Source organism: Fukomys damarensis, unplaced genomic scaffold (genome assembly GCF_012274545.1).
Source record: "Fukomys damarensis isolate Sample0158 unplaced genomic scaffold, DMR_v1.0_HiC HiC_scaffold_3, whole genome shotgun sequence".
NCBI classification, from domain to species: Eukaryota; Metazoa; Chordata; class Mammalia; order Rodentia; family Bathyergidae; genus Fukomys; species Fukomys damarensis.
In genome coordinates this window covers 19,587,279-19,614,424 of record NW_022900915.1, presented here as the reverse complement: position 1 = coordinate 19,614,424, position 27,146 = coordinate 19,587,279, and the positions used below count along the sequence as shown (strand labels likewise).

The 27,146-nt window shown below is 37.6% G+C and overlaps 1 protein-coding gene across 1 annotated transcript in view; it reads right to left on the bottom strand.

The window, feature by feature from the left end:
* Epb41l4a (erythrocyte membrane protein band 4.1 like 4A) overlaps positions 1-27,146 on the bottom strand; it is a 215,824-nt gene that overhangs the window by 109,555 nt on the left and 79,123 nt on the right. The window contains exon 4 of the mRNA XM_010607904.1: positions 4,213-4,317. Within this exon, the coding sequence (XP_010606206.1) occupies positions 4,213-4,317 (105 nt within the window). The remainder of the gene's footprint in view (positions 1-4,212; positions 4,318-27,146) is intronic.

Genomic DNA, 27,146 nt, shown 5'->3' with positions numbered 1-27,146 from the left:
CTGATTTTCTCTTTTCTTTCCTCCGGTTGTTTCCTTTTTCTCCCTAGTCTACTTTATTAAAAAAAAAAAAATCACCAGCTATATTTTCTCCCATCCTGGATTCAACAGGACAGGCATTTATACATTTAACACTCTACACAGAGATTTCATGCATTCTGATGAGATCCTACAACCTTCCTATGAGTTGGTGAAAGAAGCTGTTTTATTTTCAGTTCATAGATAAGGGCACTGCCATGGTTTGGGTCCACCCAAGAGTCCATGTGCTGGAAGCCTGGTCCTCATGTGGTGGTGATGGGAGGTCGCATAGAAGTTTGGTAAGATCAGAGTGTTGCTCTCAGGAGGGATTGACGTAGCTCTTGGGGGAGCAGGATTAGTCCTCTGGAGAGAGTTGTTATAAAAGAGGAAGTCTGGACATCCTGCAGTTTCACTCACTCTGTCCTGCCATGTGATCTCTCCCTACTGAACACACTCCTATCAGTATGAAGTGGTCTGCTATGAGGTCCTCACCTGAGCTGAGATGATGCCAACACTATGTCCTTAAACCTCCAAGCCAGTAAGTAAATATACCTCATTTCTTTATCCATTATCTAGCTTCAGGTATTTTAATACAGTAACAGAAAACAGACTAATACAGATATTAAGATTCAGAAAAGCTAAGGACTTCACCATTCATTAGAAACATACACAGAATATAACCCTATCATGTGTCTCCAAAGACAGCTATTCTTTCCATCACATTGCACTCTTTTTATAAAATGTCTGAAAGCCCAAAAGGCAGCTCAAGATCCTTCCAGCCTCAGATTAATCTGAAATCACCAAGTATTTAAAGTGAAAAATCCTGTGCTACAATTTCAAGGGTTTTTGGTTTTTTTTGGTGGGGGGGGCTGTCATTAACTGATCTCACAATCCCTCTCCCATAATAAAGAACCTAAATACTTTTGAAGCAACAAGTAATATTGCTCACTCAGAGCTGAGGAAGCACATACAGTGCTAATCACAAAGAAAAGTAATGGTGTTTCAGGTTTCTCTCTAATGCAAAGAACCCAAGCAATAATGCCTTATATTCGCACTAGGCAAGCAAAAAAAAAAATCCTCCTCCACTGCATCCATGAGTATTAGTTTCCTTCTACTGCTATAACAAATTACTGTAAACTTGATGGCTTAAAACAATAGAAATATACTATCTTACAGTTCTGGTGGTCAAAATTCAAAATGGATCTTATTCCAAATTGTATAACTGAGATAATGTGAAATAGGAAGAAAGGGGCTACAGGTGTAGGGGAAGTGGTAAGAGTAGGGGAAAGGAAATAAGGGACAAGAAAAATATGAGAAAAGGAAAAAATGGAAATGAAGTCTGTAAATAGGGGAGGGTAGAGCGGGGTGAAGGGAGGGCAAGGTATGGGGAAAAAATAAGAACCAAGATCTGTCATGCAAAGGTACAAGATCCCAATGGTGAATGTAAATGAACTGCATACCTAAAAAGTACCAATAAACTCATTCTAAAAAATGGATCTTAGTAGGCCAAAATCAAAATGCAGGCAAGGCTGCCTTCCTTCTAGAGCTCTAGGGAAGAATCCATTTCCTCCCCTTTTCCACTTTCTAAATGCTGCTCACATTCCTTGGCTCAAGGCCTCTATCCAACACTCCAGTCTCTACTATTATCACCTCTTCTCTCAGGCTCTCCAGCTCTCCACTTCCACACGCGTTCTCTTATAGGAGAAATCCAAAGTATGAATGAATTACAAAATAACAGATAACTGGAAACAGGGAGATGGATCTTTTGCATTTGGGAAAGAGACCAAGAGATGAAGAGAGGGAAAAGAGAAGGGAGAGGAAGGAGACACAGAAAGAATTGAGATGCGTTATGCACATGTACCCCAAAATGAATGTAATCATGAACTGCAAGTATATTCTAATAAAATTAAAATTTATAAAAGGACATTTATAACCAATTACATCTGTCCCTAATTCCAGCCAGAGCTCCAGCCCAGCTCCAAGTCATGTGCTAAGGTGTGGAACGAGAGGAGAAAGGGCCTAATGCTTTTTGCTGTTGTGAGCCGCCTCTTCATCCCTACTTATCTTTCTTCTCTTTCATCCAAAGAGCTCCCACTTTTTCTTTTTCTATATATCCCCAGAGTTGACCTTAGTGGTCTGTCTTAGGGCTTCAAAGTCTTCTCTTCAATAGATTTTAATATGTGTCTTAATTATATTAGTTAAGTAGGCATCATTACACAGGCATTCCTCATTAAAAAATCAACTGTTGAGAACAGAAAAGGCAAGGAATACACAAAATCTAATCCAGTGGATGGTAACTTAGGCAACATTCATGAGAACCATTACCTAATTTTTAAGACAAAGATTTCTTACCATGTACTGTGCTATTCTAACATAAGGTCACTGTTTAAATTTTCATCTGCCTTAAGTAACTATGGGATATGCAGGACTGCTCTTACCAATATACTAGAAATGCAAAATTTCATGACCATATACTCAAAGCTTCCTACAAGTAAAACGAACTATTAGGGTATCAGACAATACATTTGAACATGCAGACTAAGCAATGTTTACAAAAATCATCTCTTTTATCACTGAAAGGAAATAACACAAATTCATAAGGCAAAGAGTACTTTTTACATATCACTTATATACCTGATATTCTTAACCCATCAAAACATATTAAGAATTTTCTCCTTTTAAGGGTACAACTTTATTTTCTTGTAAAATCTGTATTATAAACACTATCACAGATGTCAAATCTTTGGAAAAAAGGTAACAGAAAAATATTGACTTTCAGTAAACTATCATTGCTAACTTTTAATTCTTTTCCAACAGGAAGGGCCACTGTTTGAAATTCTCTAGCTTTTCTTTTTTTTTCGTTGCAAAGGTGGCGGGGAGGGAGGGAGCGTGTGTGTTAATTTTAGCAAGGAGGTCAATCTGTCCAGGCAAAGTCTGATATACTGAATAATATCCAAAAACTATATTTTTCTCTGCTAGGAGAAAATATTATTTATAAAACATGAATGTAATTTAAGGTACCTTCTATAGCCTTCAACTGAATCTTTCAATACAACTTTACAGTCCTGCTGCAGTGACTTGTGGGCTGCATAGGATAGACTTCAGTGAACTTCTGAATATGTTTCATTTCTTTGAAGTGTTCATTAATGACCACTTAACTTAGAAATGCTATTCCTTTCTGTAGAAATCTATCCAACGTGCCCAATTTTTATTCCTATCTTGTGAAATCTTCCTGTGAAATAGATTAAACAGAAATCACCAGTTACCCGCACCAGCAGCATTCCACTTGCCTCTCTTTTCTCGTGCTAGGTCATTCTGAGGCTAGGGCACAGAGACACCATTCAGAAAATGAAACCTTCCTTGCTGAATACATCCCAAATAACCCAGTGGAGCCTGGGAGAACTGATGAAGGAAGAGGAAGGACATTTATTTCAACCGCAGCAGCATACAATGAAAAATAAAAGGGAGTTAAATAGAGTGATCTTAAGGAAAGCACAGGAGCACTTTGCATAATGAGGGTGTGTTTATCTGAGCTTAAGAATTTTCTTGGACTAAACGAAAAGTCATATTAATGAATATCTCTTCATCCTTCAAAATCATCACCTTCAAAGTCTTCCTATTGTGGCAAATTTCTTAATAACTGTACCATCCAACACACAGGAAGCCCTTCCAAGTTAACCCTTGTGAATAACAGACATCAGAACCAAAGGCCAGACTGCCTTTACTCCTCTTATATCACCAAATTCATAAAGGAAAACCCCTACTTGTTGTAACAGTTCAAACCACTTAAAAATTAATAGGCACTTTTTTTACATTGTATTTTTTCTCCTTAATTATTTTCTTTCTTAAAAGGCAATAATGCCTGCCACTTCAAGAGCGAGCCGCTTTTCTCCTAACACTAACACATTAGCCAATTATCCAGTCCTCTCAACAGCACAAATGGAAAGCACACATTGTTACATGGTTGCAAAAATGGAAGCCCCATAAGCCACCTGCAAAGAGGGACTGCACACAAAGAAGGTGTGAACCCAGCAACTTTTGGCAGAAGAGGGAAAAATGCAAAAAAATTGTCAGGAGAAAATATATTTGAAGTGTTCAAAGTCATTTTCAGCTGCGAAGTGGCTAACCACCTAGAAAGGCCAGAGATGGAGGGGAATTTATAATCATGAGAAGTTAATATGAAGTCATTGTACTCACCGTCTGATGGCTTCTGTCACAGAAACGCAGCCCAAAATAATCTATCTCCACAAGGTTTATGTGACGGAATACATGGTCAAGGACAATGGAACCTTTCGTGGACTTCTGCAAAAAATAATTCAGTTTTACTTTTTTAAAAACACGGTATCTTGTCTTGTGTCTCAGTAGGGTACAATCATGCTTCTCAGCTATTAGCTCCCCTCACTGTGACAGCATTTTCATTAAACCACAGTACCTTCTTTAGGTTTTGCCTCAATTACAAAGACAAATGTAATTTAAAGTAAGTGTATTAAGGAAATTGCTTTAGAAAATAATTCTTAAACTGGAGCAATTGTTAATATAAGCTTCTTTACTTATGGGATTATAAATTATCTTCAAAACAAATTTCTTTTAAATAAAGATAATCTTTTTCTATATGAAAAATATCTAATAAATTCATCAAACAAAACTTTGGTTTAAAATCCCATAATTCTTTTATTTTACAAAGCAATTTCCACCCTATATCATTACTCTAACAAGTATCTAATACAAAATTAACAATAGCCAAAGATTTTGTTTTTAAATTTTCAAATAATAAACCCATAGATTAAAGCTGCTAAAACTGATGTCCTCAAAAGCACAGCAAAGATATTTTACTTGATCTTTTTCACATAAGCATCGACAGAAAGAAAACATTTCTTTTGGCTGCTTTTAAAAACCCTGATACCTACCTAACATACTAATCACTCTTCTTTTCCCTCCCACTACATACACAGATCAAATTCTTTAAGATTCTTGAATAAGCAAGGCCCTGGGTTCAATTCCCAGAACAACAACAAGAGTCTTTCATCTGATATATTAAATAACAACTATTCACATATTTAATAAACAATCAACAAATACTACCCTACACACCACAGGATCTTGAAAATGATCTGCTCCATGAAACCACTATATGATCAGTTATCCCTTCCCTTTATTTTGCCCCCATCAATAGTAGGTAGCAAAAGAAGTCCCCAAGTTCATGTTTCGTGGCAATAAAACTGGGCTTTTGTTCAATTACATCTCCCTCAGAGGATTACCGTTACATGCTTCTGCATATGAGGTGGGTACTCAATACTACACTGCTTTTAGAAAATGGTCTGTTAATTTAAGGGAAATGTTTTGGTTAAATATATCATAAAATGACTGATATGAGGTGGTCAAAGTACACAGAAGATGCTTCGTGTTACAAATCTCATAGGTTATTTTACCTCTGAATTACATTAAATTCATTAAGCAACTTATTTAAAACAAAACACCCTTCCAAGATAGACCTTTACACTATTGGACATTTTCTGTTAAAATAACAGTGCTACATCTAGTGAATGCTTCTGTGTGCTCATGTACAGGTACACTTCCCTTGGATAAAAATCTGGAAGTGAAATGACTCATTTAAAGCATACACATACCAGTTATTATAGTGGACACTGCCAAAAAGACCATTCCATTTCACTCAGCAAAAATACTTATCCCCTCCCACCTTGCCAACACTTAGATTGAGAAAATTTTTTCTAATCTGATTAAGGGGTAAGAAAAGGATGTTTGTTCACATTTTCCTGACTTTCCTAAAAGTAAACACTTGTTCATGTACTTACTAGCTAGCTGATCACATTTCCTAGTGTTCGGGCTAGGCATTCTCTAATCCAAAGTTTATCGGCAAATTCTCCTACAACTTCTAATACATGCCCAATTTTACTTAGCGTATTTAGCTCTTCATTCCATCTGGAAATTATTTTTGTGCTTGGGATAAGGCCTAGCTCAGTTTCCAAATAGATTGATAATTGCATCACCATTTACTGAAAAGGCCATCATTTCCATTTTGATTTGAAACAACTATATCATCTGCTAACTACCCAGTCCTACCCAATGGATTGGTCCAGGAATAATACCGATATTTTAATGAGTTTAACATAATTTGATATTCATCGTTCCTTTTCAAAATTGCCTTTGCCAGCTCTTAGGCATGTTTTTCTACTAGAAGTTTAGAATCAGCTTGCTAATTTAAATCACAATTCTGTGGGGAATGTGGAATTAAACTGAAATGACAGACTGGATGACAGTGAAGCAGGGAAAGATACAATATTAAATACTAAATTAATATTAAATATTAAATTAATACAATGTTAAAATATACATGATTTTTTTAATATACTTCAAGGAAAATTTATACTTTTTTCACAGAGGCCACATAAAATTCTACTTAGACTTTGTAGCAGGTAAAATGTACAAAATACCTTCCCCCACTGTTATGGTGTGTGTCTAGATGTCCTCCTAAAGCCTCCTGTGGGGCTTTTCAGAGGTGGCTGGATCTACAGTGTGCGATGTTAGGATTAAGGGTGTGATGCCGGGATTAAGGGGCTAAATTAGTCCACTGATTGGATTGACACAGTCCTGAGTGTGGGTAATGGGAAGGGCCACAATGGGTGTGAGTGCTGCCTGCTCTTAGGGCAAGTAGCCTAGATAGAATGTAAGGAACAGAAAGAGGGCCGCTGTTATTGCTTGTCACTTGCTGCTGGCTGCTTAGCCACCTTCTGTCTGCTGCAAGCTATTTCCCCCGTGATACCTCTCTGCCATGCCACACTGCCTTGGAGCTAGCCGATTATGAACTGAAAACTCTACAAAATAAGAGCGATAATAAACCTTTCCTCCTTTAGCCTTGGGCGTCACGTATTTTTGTCTCAGCAATGAGAAAAACACACCCACCAAAGAAGTCCCATCCTCATCTACTGAACCCATGAATATGAAGAGTTGCCATTCAAGCAATTATTCCATACAGTTGACCTTCAGATAGGGAGATTATCAGAGAGCACTTAATCTAATCAATGCAAACACTTTCTCCAGCACAAGGGGAAGGCAGAAGAAAAGTCAAGGCTGTCCAGAGTTTGAGAAGGACTTCACGTGTCCTTGCCACTTGAAAGATGGAGCGGGACATCTAAGAAGCAATACGAGCTGCCTCAAGGAGCTGGAACAGCCCCTACCTGACAGCCGGCAGGGAAAGGGAAATGCAGTCCACTCACAAAAATGAGATTCTGCCAACTTCCTGGAAGAAGCTGCTGATTGCGGAGGAAGTAGATTTTTTCCCCAGAGTCTTCAGATAAGAAACCAGCAAACCAACACTCTGACTTCAGCCTTGCCCTGAGCAGAGAACCTACTCACCTTCTGGACTTCTAGCCTCCAGAACTGTGAGATAGCAAATTTGGTGCATTTAAGCCACTATGTGTTTGGCAATTGTTATAGAGCAATGGGACGCTAACATAGGCTTATTCTTAGATACAGTTTTATTGTTGTACTTTGATTGGATATTGCCAATGTATTCAAAAGCAACTACTTTTTCCAACACTGGTTTTATTCCCTACCATCTCGCTAAATTCTCATTAGTTAAAACAGTTTGTCTATGGAGTCTTTTCAACTAATCATGTTTTCTTTAAATAATAAAAGTTCTAGCTCTTCCTTTGCAAAATGTCTCCCCATATTTATTTCTCTTTTCTTACTGCATGGGCTGAGACCTCAGAAGACGGGTCGGTGGTAGTTGTGAGACCATGCATTCTTTTCTTCTTCCTGGCCTTAATGGAATGGCTTCTTCTTTTGCAAGCAAACCAAGAGATGGGGCAGGGGGTGAAGACAGAATTAAGATGTGTTAGGTACAGTACAAACTCCCCATGATTAATGTGGTCATCATGTGATGCACATATATATTAATGTAAAGCTTTAATGTTTTTTTACCACTAAGTATAATAGCTGTTACACAGCCCTAATATGTACCCTCTATCAAAGAGAAGTTCCCTCTTCTCCAATTTTTCTGATCTTTGCTTTGGTTTGGTTTTTAAATAAGAATGGGAGATAATTCTATCAACTTTCTTTTAGAAAAAAGTATAAATTTTGTCTTTTTCTCTATGAGTTACACTAAAACTTCCTAATTTCAAATACTCTTTTAAAAGGGGCTCCCATTTTGGTTCTTTTGTTCAGGGTACATAATATCCAACCTCCTCTGACATGGAAGGAATTGCCTTCTTGGTGGAGGAAAGAACCAGACTCCCCAACCCCTGACAGCTATGCTATCAGCACAAGACTGGTTTCAGCCAAGAACTTTGATTTGTGAATGAGTGACACACAGATGTGGGGAGAGATTAGAAGTTATTCACAGCAAGGACTCCCAATGGCAGGGCAGCATTCAGTAGTAAAGACGCCTAGTTGTGGACTCAGCTGAGGACTGGCATCTGATTCTGAGCAAGATTGTCCAGCATTCTTGAGGTAGTCGATAAGAACAGCCAAACAATCAATACCTGTCTTCCTCTGCCCTATGACCGCAGTGATGTTTGACCCAAGAACCAACCCAGTGTCCCAAAGAAAAATCTGTACTAAAAATGTGAATTTGGGCCAATGGTATACTAAAAATGAGTATAAACATTTTATTCTAGGAATGTGAGTACATTATGCAGGGTTTCTGATTAATGTCACTATGAAAATGATTTATTGAAAGATGCTGTATGTCTCAGAGGTCCTATAGACATCATCATGATGGCTACCCAGGCTCTTCCTGATCTCATATATCCACAGCCACTAAGCCTGCAATACTCCATAATCCACACTGTCTTCTGTCCATGTTTCAGGCAATGATTTTCCCCCTCGATCGTTTCCTATTGACTTTCAGGAATGCTGTGTGTGTGTGTGTGTGTGTGTGTGTGGTACCAGGGATCGAACTTGGGACCTTGCGCTTGCGAAGCAGGCAGCGGAAGTATTGAGTTAAATCCCTAGCTCAGAACACTTTTATAACTTCTGTCCAGCTAAGATCAAATGTTATTATTTTCTAAGTGGCTGTGGAAAATGCACTAACATCTTTCCTGTTAGTTCAAGCTATTCCTGAAGGCCACGATATAATCTTCCATCTTGATCTCATCTTTCCTAGAGTTCTCTCTCCTCTCCAGGCATAGAAAGAATAAGTGGAATACTAGAGCTTGTACCACCACATAACTCTACCTCGTTCTTCTATCCCATGCAAGTAAATAAGAGGTTCAAGAACAAAAGAGAAAAAAATGCGTGAAAATGTCAGTGAAATGGTACATATTCTTAAAATGTCTGTAAGTCACACCTTCTTTATGAAAACTATTTTTATGTTTCTAGGTCCACAGAAATGTTAAGGTATTTTTATACATATACATATAAAACATGAAAAGGATCAAATAGTCTACTCATGAAAAAGATATATAAAAGCAAGCTCGGAAAACCAGCTCAGTAATTTAGAAAGCATGCAAAAATTGAAAAAAAAATCATAAATAGAAAGAAATCACTGTAACACAATCATTCCCAAAATACCAGAAGATGGTCTGTAAATTCTCTATGACAGTTTTGCATGTCTATAGAATCTGGTGCTGAAAATACTTCACAAATAATATCGTTTAGCATATTTTGTTATCCACAAGGAAAGCATCCAAAGTTATGTGATGAATCCAGTCCTGACCTAAGACAAAACATGATGTCTTGTGATTCCCTCCACAGCATTCTACACGGGGAAGGTGTGTCTGCACGTACACTGGGCTCAGAGCCAAGGAAATATCAGAAATGGTGTATTTCTATCACCACTTCAAACAAAAACACACATGAAACCCCCTTAATTTCTCGTCTGTCATGCTGTAATATGACAAAACTCAGAGAGTACAGATGCTGGTAAAGAATTTGCTACCGAGGTAGGATCTACATCACCAGCTCATCTTTCTGCCAGCCCTGCTCTGCCTGACCACTTCTAATTACCCTTCTCCCAATTTATATTCTGTTTTTATGCCTCCTCTAGAAGATAATCTCATTCTTAATAGAGGCTGCCTATGAATCTGTATTTTGCCGTTCAGACACAAAGTCTTCATGTCCGCAAGAAATCACTTTTCAACAACAACAATAAAAAAGAAAGTAAGAATTGATGGGAGTATAATCTCAGCACTTCAGGAGGCTGAGGAAAATTTGAACCCAGGCTGGGAAACTCCGTGACTTAGCAAGACAGTGTCGCAAAAATTTTTTTTAAATTTTAAAGGGATGGGGAGGTAGCTTAGTGCAAAGGTTCCAATCTTCCAAAAAAAGAATTGACTGAGAGAGCTGGAGTTGTAGAACACTTGCCTATCATGCAGGAGTCCCTGGATTCAATCCCCAGCACAGATAATAATAATAATAATAAATAATAATAATAGTAATAATTGATAGAGAACTAACATGAGAGGCAAAGTAGGAACTTAGTATATTGGGCTAGTGTCAGGATTTATTACTGAAAGCAAGGACAACTAAGTACCATTAAGGATATTGGGAAACACAGAACTTTATTCATCAGAATATTTACTAAGTGCTTATTCCGTGCCAGTGAATTCTTACTCTGCAGAAGAGAGAAAAAGTACATTAATAAATGTCAGAGGAAAGGAAGATGAAGGAAGGTGTATCTGGAATATAATACAAAGAGCTATGATGAGGGGAGCTCTTGACTGGCCAATCAGAACCCTAGGGAAGTAACAAAAGAAACTTCTAAAAGTGGCCTCTTGTGTTAGTTACTTTTCTCTCTTTGCTGAGACAAAATACTCAACACCCAAAATTAAAGGGAAAGGCGTTTATCTGCCTTACAGTTCATAGAAGTTTCAGACCATAGTCGGCTGGCTTCAAGTGGGGATTGGCAAACGGGCATCGTAGAGGAAAAACAACATGGCACACATAAGGTAGCAAAAGCAACAAGAGGCAATAAGAGCATCTTCCTGCTCTTTATTCCATCCAGACCACCAGAACTAGGGCAGTCCCAAACCAATCTCTCAGTGCAGTGGTTTAGCAATCACAAACTCTTAATCCCACCATCACGCATTCCAAATTCAGTCTCCTCTGGAAAAGACTGCATAAGGCTTTGGGGGACATCTAGACACAAGCCATAGCACCTCTGAAAAGTGCGATGAGGAGAGATTTCATTTTCAGGAGAAGTCCCTTTGTGCATTTGACATAGTACCAGGGGTATATATCACTTGTATAAAAATATTTCTTAAAAAGAAGAAGCATGCTGGTGGAAATTAGTCATTACCTCTTTGTTTTTTTGCTTGTGGAAACAGTTGTTTTGTGGATTTGGTTCATTCACAAAGACATATTAAGTAAAGAGTTACTAAGTAAAAAGGCACAGAGACAAAATCAGATGTGTGATAGTAATCTGTCAATGTACTGACCACGTTTACACATTCCCCCTAAAGAGTTCTTTCTTAATCTGAACTCTTCCCTTAACTATTACAGGCCATTTTACACCACTGTGGCAGCCACATGCCCTCATCCTTCACATGTGAGACTAGGACTTCATTTCTAAGTCAGAAAGTTTGTTTCATTGAAAACTGATGAAAAGCACAATTCTTTACTTCTGTCTGTGACAAAGAAAAGACATGAATGTGATTGTACTTTGCACCAATCCAGTTTTATTCCGAGCATTTGTAGAAGAAATTTCTGCCAAAATGAGGAATCATTAAGAAGCCACAAAATATGGTATAACTACAACCACAGCACATAGTAACACGCCTAACAACTGTCTGAAATAGCCAAATTAAAATTTTGGTACCAGAGATAGAACTCGGGTCCTTGTGCTTGCGAGGCAGGTGCCAGAACCACTGAGCCAAATCCCTTGCCCTAAAATTTTGTCTTAATGTACTTCCACTAATGAAATGCTTGAAAAAATGGAAATAAAGTATTTGTAAATAGGGAAGGGAGGAGGGGGTGAAGGGAGGGCAGGGGTAAGGGGAAAAAATAAGAACCAAGACCTGTCGTGTAAAGGTAAAAGATCCCAATGATGAATGTAACTGTATTGTATACCTAAAATGTACCAACAAACTCTAATGAGACAAAAAAATCAATTGAGTAACACCACAAATATCAGAAATGGAATTTTTTTTCCCATTTCAGTTTTCATCAGATCTCCCTGGATTCTTACATGATGCCACTGTTTCTTTTACCTGGAATAATTTCCCTAGTCTCTGTCATGATAAAAATCCCTCTTCTCCTTTCAGGTTCAATTCAAAGGCCACCCTCTGCATAAAGCCTGACCATATCTTCTCAACCTCATTAGGACAGCTGCATTCATTGAATCTACAGTTTCTTATTTTTGTCTGAGGCAATCTATTTAACCTTCGTTAAGGCCATTTATTACTTCTAATTTTTCTAGTAATGTTTAGACATTCTGAAAGCAGGTTCTGAGTACATATTACCGTTCTCTTTCCAAACCGTCCAGTAATTAATGCCCAGTAAGAACTCCCCAAAACTTCACGGAATACTAAAAGTGAGTGAATGACAAAAATAAGAGACATAATACTGAAAATATTAATCTTCTTCTATGAACATTTTCATTTTTCTTGACCAAGCAGACTTACATCCTGGGTAACCTAGGGTATTGAACATGCTAAGTGCTCTATCATTAAGCAACATTCAAGCCCTTGACCAATCAGACTTAGAAAAGTAAAGAGAAATGGAGTCTCTATCCTATTTTTTTTTAATTGAGTTTATTGGTACATTTTAGGGACACAGTACAGTTACATTCATTGTTGGGATCTTGTACCTCTACATGACAGGTCTTGGTTCTCATTTTTTCCCCTTACCCCTGCCCTCCTCTCTATCCTATTATACCAGCTAATCCAAAGCTGTTCAGTTCACTTGTAATTTGTATTAATCCGCTGTCCTTTCACTGGACACAAAATCCAACACCTCCAACTTAAAAAGTTTAATTTGGCTCATGGCTTCAGACCACGGTTAGTTAGCTCCAAGATGCTTCAAGTTCATGGTGGCCAGAAGCAGAGCAGAAGAGTGCCAAAGAAAAAGGGCGAGGGACTCTACATAGTACCCAAGCTCATGCCTCAGTGACCACTCAGCCTCACTCAGGAACACGCTCTACTAATTCACCAGGCTTTCTTAACCCAATAAAGCTGACAAGCCAGGATTAAAGGTCGCAAATTTAAAACTGCATTTATTTCAGTGAGAAACAATACCAAAAGACAATATATTCTAAAAATAGTAAAGTCTAAGAAACAAGTAGGAGCCTGATATTAAATTGTTATGTACAGTACAAAACTTACATTACAGAGCATAATTGTTTTTGTGCAATAAAATAAATCTGACCAGAATTTGGTTTACCATTATTAGCAAAGCAAAAATTTCTGGCTATAAATTAAGAAGAAAATAAATAAATAAAGGAACGCTTGACCTTTTATAACTCCTTTCAGAAAAACTTCATTTAAATATTAACAACATATGGTAATAATCTTGGTTCACAAACACTTCTGTTCACAAACAATTCAGTTTGCAAACAGAAGTATCTGGCAAAATTTGCTCCCATTCCTGAACTCTGCATCAGGTGAGCAACAGGACCACTGCCAGCCATCTTCTCCAGAATCACAAAACAAATTAAGTTCATAAACCAAGGTACAACTGTATTAAAATTACTTTTAAAATGAGAGTCAGTAACTGCTTGTAACATATTCCCGATTGCAAATTATATACCACTTAACTCAGCAAATATGATTACTTTCATACTAGCAACATTCTGGCAAGAACAGATACTAGAGACTTTTAATCTTATAGAGAAGTCTCCTAAGTAGGGCAAGTTTATTTGAAAATACCATCAGTGGCTTTTGACCAGAACAAGGAATACTTCAAATAAGTAACAGCATCTTTTCAGATTGACATGACATTACAGACCAGAATGGCAGGTTTTTGAAAGCTGCACAGAATGATAACCATTGCATTTGAGGGTGATGGGTTTACTCCACAAAGGAGAAATAAATACGGCAAAAAAACTTTAATGTTGTGTTCCTAAACCTCCATTCTATTTAGTATTTTTACTATAAGAAATTCCAAGTTCTCTTAGAAAATATAAATCACATTAAACTTTTTTAGCACAGGTACATTAGGATAAAGTGACAAAAATGCCACGAAGGGGACATTCCTCAAGTACCAGTGGGAATTTCTTCTCAGGCAAGCATTGTTATGTCCCAGCTCAGGTTTGGTTTTGTTTTTTTCCCGATGATTTTTAACTAAGTTATCCTCACCTATGTAAAAGACCCTCACTTTGACATTTTAAAAAATGAGTATTTTTCAATCTATTTATATTTTCTTATATAGAAGTTTGTTTCTGCTGATAAAGTTTAAGTTTTCAGCGATGTATGACTACGAAACATTTCCCAAACTTAGAGGCTTAAACACCAATAATCTCTCACGATTCTAAAATTCGCCCAGGGCTTAGAAGGACAGCTGGAATTTGCTCCACCTGGAGCAGTTCACCGAGCTCAAGAACCCAACACGACTTCATTTATATATTAACATGGCACCTGGGGCAGACAGAACGGTTGAAGTTGCCTGGGCCTCCCCCTGTCCTTTGGAGTCTCTCACCCTAGAAACCACCTCTCCAGAAAGAGTCGTCATTCTGTGGTGACTGAGGCTGGGAGAGAAAAGAATGAAACAGTAACGAATTTCTCTTGTTATGCTCTGCTGATAAAAGCAAGTCATAAGGTCAGTTCTGGTGGGAAGTTTCCTTTTTTGTTTGCTTGTTTGCTTGTTCTTGGTACCCGGGACTGAAGTCAGGACCTTTTGCTTGTGAGGCAGGCGGCAGAGCTATTGCATTCTTGGCAGAAGGAATGACATGCTGAAAGAATGGTAGGTGGCCATCTTTGCAGAGAGTTTACTTCAGCTCAATTTTTTCTCTCTAAACATGTTCTATTCTTTACAATGTCTTCCTCCATTCAACTCATCCTGTGATATTTTAAACCATAACAAAGAATAAATGTAAGCAAATAATTTTGATCATCTATCATTAATGAAATATGCTAGGGCCAGAGATTTAGCTCAGTGGCATTGAATCTGCCTTGCAAGCACAAGGTCCTGAGTTTGATCCCCGGTACCGGGGGGAAAAAAACAAGAAAGAAAGAAAGAAACATGCTAGATGCTTTTATACAGTATACTCTATCTCCTCTTCATAAAAAGAAATGCAAATTTGGACTTCTGTTCTCATTTTACAAGTAAACCTCTGCAGGTGTCAGGGGAGGGTAACAGTATGGCTACTGCACAAAAGAAGCCTTGGTAAAGGAAGGGTGCCGACCCAGACATATCTGACTTAAAGCCAAGTTCACTCCTTTATACTAGTGAGTCTCAAAGCAGGGACAACCTAGAGAACTTTCAGTGGTCCATGAACTCAGAATGATATTCCTGATATGGTAAGTCTACTTGTCATTTTTCACTCTTCTCTTACAAGTATACAGCTTACCAAAAGCTACATGCGGTATGCTATCACAGCACAAACAGTAAGAATCCAGCTATCTTCTATTAAATGAGATGTTAAGGAGATCTGCAAAAATGTAAAAACAATGCTACCATTCTCACTAAAATAGTTTCACTTTGGAAAAATACAGCTATTTTTGTAAAAAATAGTACATACGTTGATATTTAATTCTTCTAAGAGGTTTTATTGAATGAACTACCTCTTTAAATTCTTCAGTTTTAATTTATAACAGAAAATATACAGAAAGATAATCCACATAAACAGAAGTGTTTTGAGGTCTTCATTAATCTTAAAGAGTATACAGGGACCCTAAGACTATGAAGCTTGAGAATGTTATTACAGATTTCAAAATATATCATTTCTTGATTATTTTATATCTGGACAGCCTTCTAAGCCAGCCCTTCTGAATTCTAGAGATGGGAAACTGAGACCCAGGAAATGAAAACATCTCCTACAAGTCACAGTGCTAGCTGAATAGAATCATTACAGCACCACTGCCATGAGACAAGTACTTTCCTCTCCCAGATTCCAATAAATCTTGTTAGAACACAATTTTACAAAAACTATCATCAATAACAAAATTAAAAGAAAAACTATGTAAGCAATCCCTAAGAAAACTGAGATTAAATAAAAATACCATTCTTTAACAATATATATCAGAATTCCCACGTGGGAAGCTATTTCTAAGACTAACTTAAAGCATACGCTGGTACTGTCGAGTTTACATTAAATAAACTAAATTCCAATAAATAAAAATTCCTGAAGCACAAGTCATATTTTCATTTCTCTATAGCAGGCAAGAATTCTATCACTGAACCACCAATGCTTTTCCTTTCTCTGTGTTTCAGCTATCTTCAAAATGTTTCAAATCCATGAAATGATATAAACCTCAACAATTCACCTCAATGCACTGCAGTATCGTAGATTAAATTTCAAAGAACATTAACGGGAAAACTGCTGAAATCCAAAAATAATCTGTAGGTTAGCTATTATAACAATGTTAACTTTCTAGTTTTAACAAATACAAAGTGACTCTGTAACATGCTGTGATTAGGGGAAGCAAAGAGAACTGTATTCAGAAACCTAATCTCTGCAACTCTTCTATAAATCGATGTTATTTCAAAATGAGAAGATTTTAGAGATTAACTTCAAACTAAAAATGTTTCATAGATAAGAAGAGAAACAGAGAGTAAACAGAAACCCCGTCTTGTCCATTCTATTCTTGACAGGTCAGAGTGAAATCAACACTTCAATATTAAGCCAAAAAAGATATTTTCATTCCACAGCCTTTTTTTTTTTCATGTTTTAAAGGAAAATAAAATGGGTTCTACAGTTTTATGGTGAACTCTTTGAAAATTAATAATCCTTTTATTCAAATGATTATTTCTCTAAGCTCATAAACTTTACAAAGCAGAACATGTTTTAAGACAAGGATCTATGTTTCATAAACGCATTCACTTAAAATATAGTGACTTCAACTCAAATTTGAATGATTAAAAGATTTAATTTCACAATCTTTAAGTGTACTGTTTAATATTACAATTACAAATTCATACTACAAAGAGTTAATGCTCTATTTTATATAGAAGGTTGAAGAAAAAGTTACAATAATCCATTCACTTTCTACTCATGATTCAGACTGTTGAAAACTTCAGTCTCTCCCCAACATGTGTTTGGGCCTAATTCCTCTCTCCTCCGTGTGTGGTTAGCCTATGACTGCTCTCACATATACAGTATTGCAGAAGTGACAATAAGCCATCAGTTCCAGGCTGCTTTTAAAGAAACTGGCCACTTCTCAATGGTGTGGTAGAGTTGAGTTGCCATAAAGAACTCTAATTACCCTATGAGCAGTAAGACCAGAAGAGTACAGAAGTGGAACTCTTCTGAGCTCAACCTTTCAGAGACCCTGCCCAGGTGACCAGCCTGTGAATGAAGACATCTGAGGGCTCCCAGATCATTCCAACTGCCTGATCAGTATTGATGTCTTTCCAGTCAATGACACAGGGAAAAAATTGCCCAGTCCAACTCAATGTCTGGATGTACAAATTATAAAAGATACTAAAGTTAGTATCATTCCAAAACACTATATTTTAAATAGTTTGTTATACAACTACACAACCATAGCTAACCAGACTAATGGTCAAACTCAAATGTTTTCAGCCTCAAAATGTAGATCCCCTCAAAGAAGAGTCAAAGCTTATAAAATACTAAAAATCTTGTCTTCTTAACTATTATACATTGGACAAGTAAAAGACATATGTTACATAGGAAAACCTCAGAATTTTTCCAGCTCAAGTTTCATATGCATCTTCAGTCTCCCTACACTTTAACCCTCCTTCAACCCTGTTTCAGAGACACCCACTCGGCACTAGCTTGTTACCTCAAACTGACTCTCCACTGTCATCATAGTAAAAAATTAGTTTCATTATCTGAACATCTCTCCTTGGGACAGACGTTTCTTCCTTGAGTGTGCTCTTTGTGGGTGAGATACACCATATATCCCCAGATTTGTGTTGTTTCAACGTAGCATCAAAATCAAGCCTTTCTTTTGCTATAATTCTTGTCAGGATTGGGAGGGGAAGTATTTTTTTAAATCTTATACAACATCTACTGGCACAAAAATGTAGTTAACAACAGTTGAATTATAAAAGTCAATACATTCCAAAAAAGTATAAACTCTTTCAAAACACCGTACACATCCAGAGAAAAATTACCCTTCCGCCGGTGTGACAACTGAGCCACACCTGCTGTGCTTTTCTGCAGCACACTCACAGAGCACTATCAGATTTAAAAGACGTGGCCCCAAATAGGAATAATGACTTTCACTCTTTATGTCTCAAAGATACTTAGATAAGCCAAAGAAATTAGTCCCTCCCTCTCTTCTTCCTTCCTGAAAAACTGAAAAATGCTATGAAAAAGCCACCAGGATCCCTTCCCCTTCCCTCAAACTCAGAACAGATGGACAGCAAGATCAGAAGGGAACACAGTGGTTACACAGTGGGGTTAGGAGGTAAGTCAAACGGAATATATCTGAGCACAGGGGCAGCCAAGCAAGGCAGACAGGGCTGGGAGACTGACCGCATGAAGAGGAACTAAGCAATAAGTAAATTATTAGTCTGGGTTCTCCAGAGAAATAGAATCAAACATGCATGCATACACATACACAAACATCATGTATCTCCAACAGGACATAAAGATGTGTGTGCAGAGAGACACATCAATAGAGTCAGAGCTGGGCATGGTGCACACACCTGCAATCCCACCCACCAGAGAAGCTGAGGCAAAAGGATCACAATTTTGAGCCCAGCCTGGGCAACTTAACAAGACCATATTTCAAAATAAAAGAAAGAGGGCTGGGGATGTAGCTCAGTGAGGGCTGGGGATGTAGCTCAGTGGTAGATTATATAACCTAACCTTTGTGAGGCACTAGGTTTGATCTCCAGCACCACACTGATTGTAAAAAACTGGGTTTTGTGGATATGGAGGCCAAAAAGTCCCATGATTCACAGTTGGCAAGTTGGAGAGCCAAGAGTGCGAGTTTCAGTCTGAGTCAAAAGGCCTGAAAACCAGGAAAAGTGATGGTATATGTTTCCACCCAAATGTGAAGACAGGAGAAGATGGAGCAGAGAGATCTGCACAAATGTTCAACAGATTGGGTAACATCCACCCTTGTTGAGGACGAAAATTTGCTTTACCCAGTCTAGTGTCAAACATTAACCTCATCCAAAAACAGTCTCACTCAGACACCCAGGGCAGTGTCTGACCATGTATTTGGGCACCCTGCAGCCCAGAGCACACATAATATTCGTCATCATGGTAATCTATTGAGAAAAACAGGCCAGGTTTCTCCTGAGAGAAAGAAGTTACAAATATAGATGAAGGAAGAATTGGAATGAACCCTGTAGAAATCGAGGAATCAGTTGTGAACGCATGACTTGATATGCTCATATAAAAACAGACAGACATAAATGTGTACACACACACCCATCCTCTAGTATATACAGTAATACCTCAGTACACCTCAGTAATACCTCATTAGGTGTTAGGCCATACCTAATGCCCAAATCTTTGGTTTCCAAACACCATTCTTCATTTCTTAGGAAACAGACTGATTCCAAGGACAGGATAGGAAATTACAAGGCCCAAAAAATCTTACCATACCAGTAAGGAAAGAGTACTCAAATAATGATGGAGTCATTTCAAAAGAGATTTCCACTGGTCAAATTTGTGACAATCTGAACCTAAAATAAATGACAATATCAGAATCCAGGTGAGTAAAAATATATATAGTAATTAATAGGGGGGAGAGGAAAAGTGCTTCCATACAGGAAAATGTTACTAATCTATCTAGAAAAAAAATGACAGAATTTAAGAACTACCATCATAGTTATAACTGATTCAATAAGAATCACCAGTGATCCAGGCATAGTGACACATGCCTGTAATCCCAGCCATCGAGAGGGAGGAGGATCGCCATAAGTTTGAGGCTATACTGGACTACATTGTGAGTTCAAGGCCAGCCTGGGCTACATAAAGAACCCCTGTTTTGAAAAGAATCATCAGGGGCAGGGGGTTTAGCTCAGTGGCAAGTGCAAGGTGCCGAGTTTGATCCCCAGTACCAAAAAGAAAGAATCATCAGTAGATCCTAAAATGCATGAGTGAAAGTCAGAGGAGGAATGCAATTAATTGACAAAGTCCCAAAATCTCTCTACACAAAATACTTATTAATAGCAAAGGATAAGAGAGACAACAGAAGAAAAACCTAGCACTTGATAATTTAAATACTCAAAGTAAATTTCACCAATAGCATGATGCATTGACAGCACAAGCCAGCTGAACGGATGCCAACAACAAAATACAGCATTACTTTTACATTTTCCTGCTAAAATACACAACTTGAATTTAATAATCAAGAAACATCAGATAAGCCCAAATTCAGAAACACTGTACAAAATACCTGGCCAAGTCTCTTTACAAACAGTAGTCATGGCGGTATTAAGTCATTGTTCTAGATTCAAGGAGTCCTCACAAAAAATAAGAAAATGCAATGAATAATTCTGAATTGGATTAATTTTATTTAAAGGACACTACTGAAACAACTGACAAAATCTGCACTGATCTGTGGATTTGATGGCTATGCTGTGTCTAATTTCCTGACACTTTTAGCTGTGGCAAGCTTATGAGGTAGAGGTCCTTGTTTGTAGGGAATATTCACTAAAGCAGGGATGGCAAACCTTTTAGACCTTTCAATGACAACAAACAGCCTTCTGCAGTGAGTATCAAAGGTTCGCCACTACTGCACTACAAGCACTCAGGGGTAATGAGTCTCATGTTTTCAACTTACAAATGCTTCGATAAGAGAGGTGAAAAGAAAACGATAAAGCTTTTGTGGTAGACCAATATTACATCCACTGGTGAAGGGTATAGAAAGTTCCAGGCTTTGTGCACTCTTCCATTCAGCAGGCCTCTCTCGGACACTTTGCATCTTATTTCCATGGCCCCTTCTTTCCTCCCTCTGCCCAACCCTCAGTCCTTCTGTCCTTGCTTCAGGATCAGTGAAGGGAGAAAGCTTTCTAGAAGTCTTTTGGCAGAGTTCTTTGGGTCTTCTACATAGAGTATCATATCATCAGCAAATAACGACAGTTTCACTTCTTCCTTTCCTATCATTATTGCTTTTATTTCTTTCTCTTGTCTACTTCCTGTGGCCAATGTTTCCAAAACTATATTGAACAGGAATGGTGATAGTGGACATCCTTGTCTTGTCTCTGATTTTAGCATGAAGATTTTCAGTTTTTGACCATTAAGTATGATGCTGGCTGTTGGCTTTTCATAGAGAGCCTTTATCAAGTCAAGATAAAGACCATTTATTTCAATTTTTTGCAGGGTTTTTATAATGAATGGGTATTGAATTTTGTCAAATGCTTTTTCTGCATCTATTGAGATGATCGTATGGTTTTGTTTTTTGGGTTTTTGTTTGTTTGGTACTGGGCATCAAACTTGGGTGCTTGCACTTGCAAGGCAGGTGGTGGAACCACTGAGCTAAATCCCTGACCCCGATCATAGGGTTTTTGTCCTTGAGTGTGTTAATACACTGTATTACATTTATTGATTTGTATTTGTTGAACCATCCTTGCATCCCTGGGATAAATACAACTTTGTCCAGTGTATGATCTTCTTGGTGACCCTCTGTATTCTGTTTGCCAATATCTTATTGAGGATTTTTGCATCTATGTTCATTAGGGAGGTTGACCTGTAGTTCTCTTTTTTGGTTGGGTCTTTCCCTGGTTCATGCAATTAGGAAACTTTCATCGTTTTCATTCCTAATTGCATGAATTTGAGCCTTTTCTTTCCTTTTTGTCATAAGGTTGGCTAAGGGTTTATCAATTTTATTTATTCTTTTGAAAAACCAACTCTTTGATTCATTGACTTTTTTGTATCATTCTCTTAGTCTCCATTGCATTGATTTCTGCTCTGATCTTTATAATTTCTTCCCTTATATGAGCTTTGAGTTTCTCTTCTTTCTTTTTCTAGGAACTTAAGATTCACCATTAGGTAGTTTATTTGAGCTTGCTCTGTTTTCCTAGTGTGGGCATTCATGGCTGTGAGTTTCCCAAATAAAATTACTTTATTGTATCCCATAGATGCCTATATTTTGTACTGGCATTGTCATTAAATTGTAAAAACTGTCTAATTTCTTAATTTCTGCTATGACCCATTGGTTGTTCAGGAGAGTGTTATGCAATTTCCATGTGTTTGTAAAGTTCTTAGTTTCTTATGCTGTTGATCTCCAGTTTTGTAAAATTATTACAGTTTTTTATGCTGTTGGTTTCCAGTTTAATTGCACTATAGTCTGATAATATACATGGTATAACTTCAGTTCCTTTGCATTTACTTAAACATGTTCTATGAGCTAGCATGTGGTCCACTTTGGAAAATGACCCGTGTGCAGCCGAAAAGAATGTTTATTTTGATTTTGTGGGGTGAAAAACTCTGTAAAGGTCTGTTAAGTCCATTTGTTCAAAAGCCTGGTTCAGTTCTAGTATTTCATTGTTGATTTTTAGTCTAGAGCATCTGTCTGTTTGTGACATTGGGGTACTGAGGTCCCCCACTACAACTGTATTAGTGCTTATTTGATGTTTCATGTCCCTTAATGTTTGTTTTGCATAGTTAGAAGCATTAGTATTTGGTGCATGTATATTTATGATTGTCATCTCTTCTCTTGGATTGTTTATTTTATACAAGGATGTAGTGACCTTCTTTGTCTCTCTTAATTAGTTTTGGTTTGAAATTTACTTTTTCTGCAAATAAGATAGCTACCAATGCTTTTTTCTGGGTTCCTGTCTCATGGAAAACTATTTTCCATCTTTTTACTTTCAGTCTATGAGTTTCTTTTTCAGCTAGGTGCATTTCTTGTATACAGCATATTGTTGGATTTTGCTTCTTAATCCATTCTGCCAGTCAATTTCTTTTGGTTGGTGAATTGAGGCCATTAACATTGATGGTTATAACTGATATGTATTGACTTATCATTGTCATATTATTTTTTCCAGTTGTTGGTTCTTTTTCATTTTTCTCCCTCTCCTTTTAAAGTCTTGCCTATTGGATTTGCTCTGTTGGGCCTCATGGAGTTGTGACCTTCATTGTCTTTTTCTAGGATACTTTTAAAATTTGTTAGGAGTGCTGGTTTGTTATTCATGAAGTTTCTCAGGTATTCTTTGTCATGAAAATATCTTATTTTTCCATCAGTTTTGAAAGGTAGTTTTGCAGGATACATCAGCCTAGGTTGAGGGTTGTTTTCTTTTAAAGCCTGAAATACCTCACTCCAGGCTCTCCTTGAATTGAGGGTTTGTGTTGAAAGTCTGTTGTGATTCTGATGCGCTTTCCTTTGCATGTAATTTGTTTTTCTCTAACTGCCTGTACTATTTTGTACTTCTGTTGAGTTTCAGGGATCTGGATTATTATATGCCTAGGTGTAGATTTTATTTTATCGTAACTAGTTGGAGTCCTATCTCACTTATCTGTATGTCAAGTTCTTTTGCTCTGTTTGGGAAGTTTTCTATCACTAATTCTGCTAAAATTATGTGATCCTTGATAAAATGATTTGATTTGTGGAAAATTACAAATTTAAAAGATAAAATTTGGCTTTATTAATATTTTCATAGTAGTTAAAACTCATATAAATTATGATCATGTGAAAAATAAAAGCAGTAATATTAACGTTCAGGGTACATATTAGTACTTTATACATAAGAACTCATTTAATTCTCACAGCAATCCTATAAGCTGGAGACGATAACGGTTAATAATTCCTGAGTATTTCCCATATGCCAGACACTGCACTAAGAACACTGCATCTTTTCACAAGTAGGAAACTCATTTAATGCTCTTATAGATTCAAGGAGTTCGGTTATCATCATTGCAGAGAGGAGACCACTAGAAACTATGAATTAACGTGAGTTCATCAAGAGCATTCAGGTGGCCAGGACTAAACTCCAGACTTTCTGGCTTTAGAACCTGAGTTCTGAAACACATTAGCAGTGCACCAGGACAGCTAGAGTGAGCATCTGAGGCCAGGCGCTCTCAAAGCCCCCAGTAAGGGGACTCAAAACTGTTAGAGCCAAGGGCACACCACAGATTTTAAACTTCCTTAACATGACTCGGCCAGATATCTAAATTGGTCACTGGACTGGTGAACTAAACAACTCTTAAGAATCAAGTGCCCTCCTTCCCATATGTCAGCTGAAAGGTCCCAGTGTGATAGCTTATACTCATCTAGTACAAAATACATACACACACACACACATACACATACACACATACACACACACACACACACACACACACACACCCCACACCCCTACATAACTTGATTTACCACTGACCAAGAGTGCTTTTAGGCTGCGTGAGGAATAGGAACCCATTAAAAGAGAAGGAAAACTTATATCTCAGACAAGGGGTCTCAGGCACTTCCATGGGAAAGACCAAGAAAAATAATCAGAATACTGCTTATGAAAAAGATTTTTAAAATAGAAAGAGAAAAGAAAATACAGACCTTCAAGGAAATACAAATAGAACACACACAAGTTTTGTAAAACTAAATAATTTCATTTCTGAAGTTAAACTTTCAATAGACAAAATGAAAAAGGATGTAGTCACCACTAAGAACACATTCAGTTTTGAAAGATCAAATAGGCATCATAAATAAAAATGAAAGACACAGGTAAAAAATTAAAGACATAAGCAGAAGATTGCTCATGCAGATGACAAGGTTTCGTGGAAGAGAAACAGAAACAAATGAAAAACACATTAAAATGGAAAGGTGGGTTAAGGAGGAAGTAAAACAAAGATAAAACAGAAAACTTCCCTGAGTTAAAATAAGGGAAAATTTTCTAGGGCTCCCAGCAAGCCCAGAGAGCATTAATAAGGAAAAAGGACAATGCCTACATTTGGTAAAATATTTAAAGGGAGAAACCAAATCACCTTCAACCACACATCTTACTACCTACATTAGCATGATTTTGCTATTCAACTGTCAACAGACAACTCAACTGCTCCTTATTAAATACTCAGCCTCATAAGCCTTAAATTATTTTATCAAAAATGTTGTCTAATTCCATGTCACCGCAAGAAATAATCTGCCTTAAACCAGGCCCTGAAAATCCCCATGTATTCCTCATCTTTGCCCTCCCTCCTCCAGCTCTGCTTTATCTACAACTGATTCTGCAGTCTTTCCAGGGAATCAACAGTCAGAAGGCTGAAGATTAAAAGGAACTCATTCCATCAAACAAACTGAACCGATTTATAGAGGAAAAAGAAGCAGATTAGCATCAAATCTCTCAACTGCAACAGTAAAAATCAGCACACAATTTAACAGTGACTACTGCGAGGAACTCCCAGCCAAGATGTTATTTACCTGTCAGAGCAAACAAAAACCCTATTTTGAGCACGTAAGAACTAAAAAGCTACCTAAACAGTGACCCCATCTAAGGGAAGCTTTCAGGATGTGCTCTAACTGGACAAAGACCTCAAGACATGAGAGACAGAGACAGTTACATAGTCAGTGCAACTGAATGAAGTTAATATGACTATGAATTTGTAATATAAAGTTTAACTGTCTTTTAAAGAAAAACAGTAATAAAACCCTTAGAAGAGAAAAATTCTAAATTATCTTGGTGAAATTGAAAGGATATTTATTAAATTTTATATATTAATTTTTAATTACAGCTGTTCTCAAACTATCTAATGGGAAATTTACAAATAACTGTAGGATGGTAAAGCAAAGAACTCCTGTGTTCATGAGATGGACAGAGAACTCAAGAGAAATTTGTCCATGGGGCAAAAGAAAGGAAGAGGGAAAAAAAAGGATAATAAACTGAATAAAATAGATGAAAGGAATAAAAATAGATGCAGTGTTTATCATGGAAAGATGAGTGGTGGAGGAGCTACTACAACCTTTTTGAAAATTTATCAGACAGCAGCTATCATATGTACTTTTAACTATCTATCTCATTTGGGGAGCTCTAGTCTATGGACCAGTTATGGACACAAGGATATCTGTCACAGAATTGTTACCAGGTTTAGGGGTGCTGGAGTCTCCTTCTGGAGATGATTTCTAGGTTCTTTCTGTCCTGCACAAAGAATTAGTCAAGACAAGCGCAAATGGTAAAAAAAAAGTTTTATTAAAGGTGGGGAGAAAAAAACAGGCTGTACAAAACAAATTTGGGCTAAATAAAAGTAGGAAAAGAAGCACACCCTGTAAGACCTAACTGAACTAAAGTGAGTCCATGTTGGATGAGTAATGGCCCCAGAGGCCGTTGTGGACCACTCCCCTTTGTAGTTGCACCCCTACCTTTGCTTAGGAATGTAAGACTGCATACCTTTGTAGTCTAAATCCTAGTCTCAACTGTGATTAATGTAAATTAACAGGTGAACATTTAGTAGTTCTGGGTAAATAGATAAAGATTATTTCACTCTTTGTCTGCCCAGAAGAAATGCTTTGAAAACCTTGGGACATTCTGTAAGCATCTTGAGTAGACCCCCACCCTGCCTATCCCCTTATAAAAGGGACCTCCACCCCTGAGCTGGTGCCTCTCTGAGCTGCTTGGCTCCGGGAGTGCCTTCTGGCCAGACTAGTAAAGGTTTTCTCCCTTTGCAACGTGTCTGGTATGTTCCTTCCCGGTGAATCTTGTGGCAGTCGGGCTCTTCAGAGTGGTAGAATCAAGCTCTTCGGAGTGGTAGTAAGGCCCTTAGTCTTACATTTTGAAAGCCCTCGGTGGCTGTTGAGCTTCTTGGAGTGGTAGTAAGGCCTTAGGTCTTACACACCCTAGAACATGTGAGGGGCCAGCATGCAAGAGAGAACACAGTGGCAAAAACTTAATGTGGACTGTCCTTTTGGATCACCCATTCCTCAGGCTGAGATCATCCTACTGAAGACCTGCTCGAGTTCTCACAAGAAGTCCACATGCACAGCTTTGGGAACTGGGATTTTGTAATTAATAGGTCACACCTACTTCCCCAGCTAGCTTTGCCACACACCCTAATTTCCTGTCTCAGCATGATTTGTCAGTGGCAAAAATAAAACCCTTTGACTTTGATGGCTATCAATAGAAGAATTATTGCATAAAATACAGTCACCTAAACTACGAGAAATTTG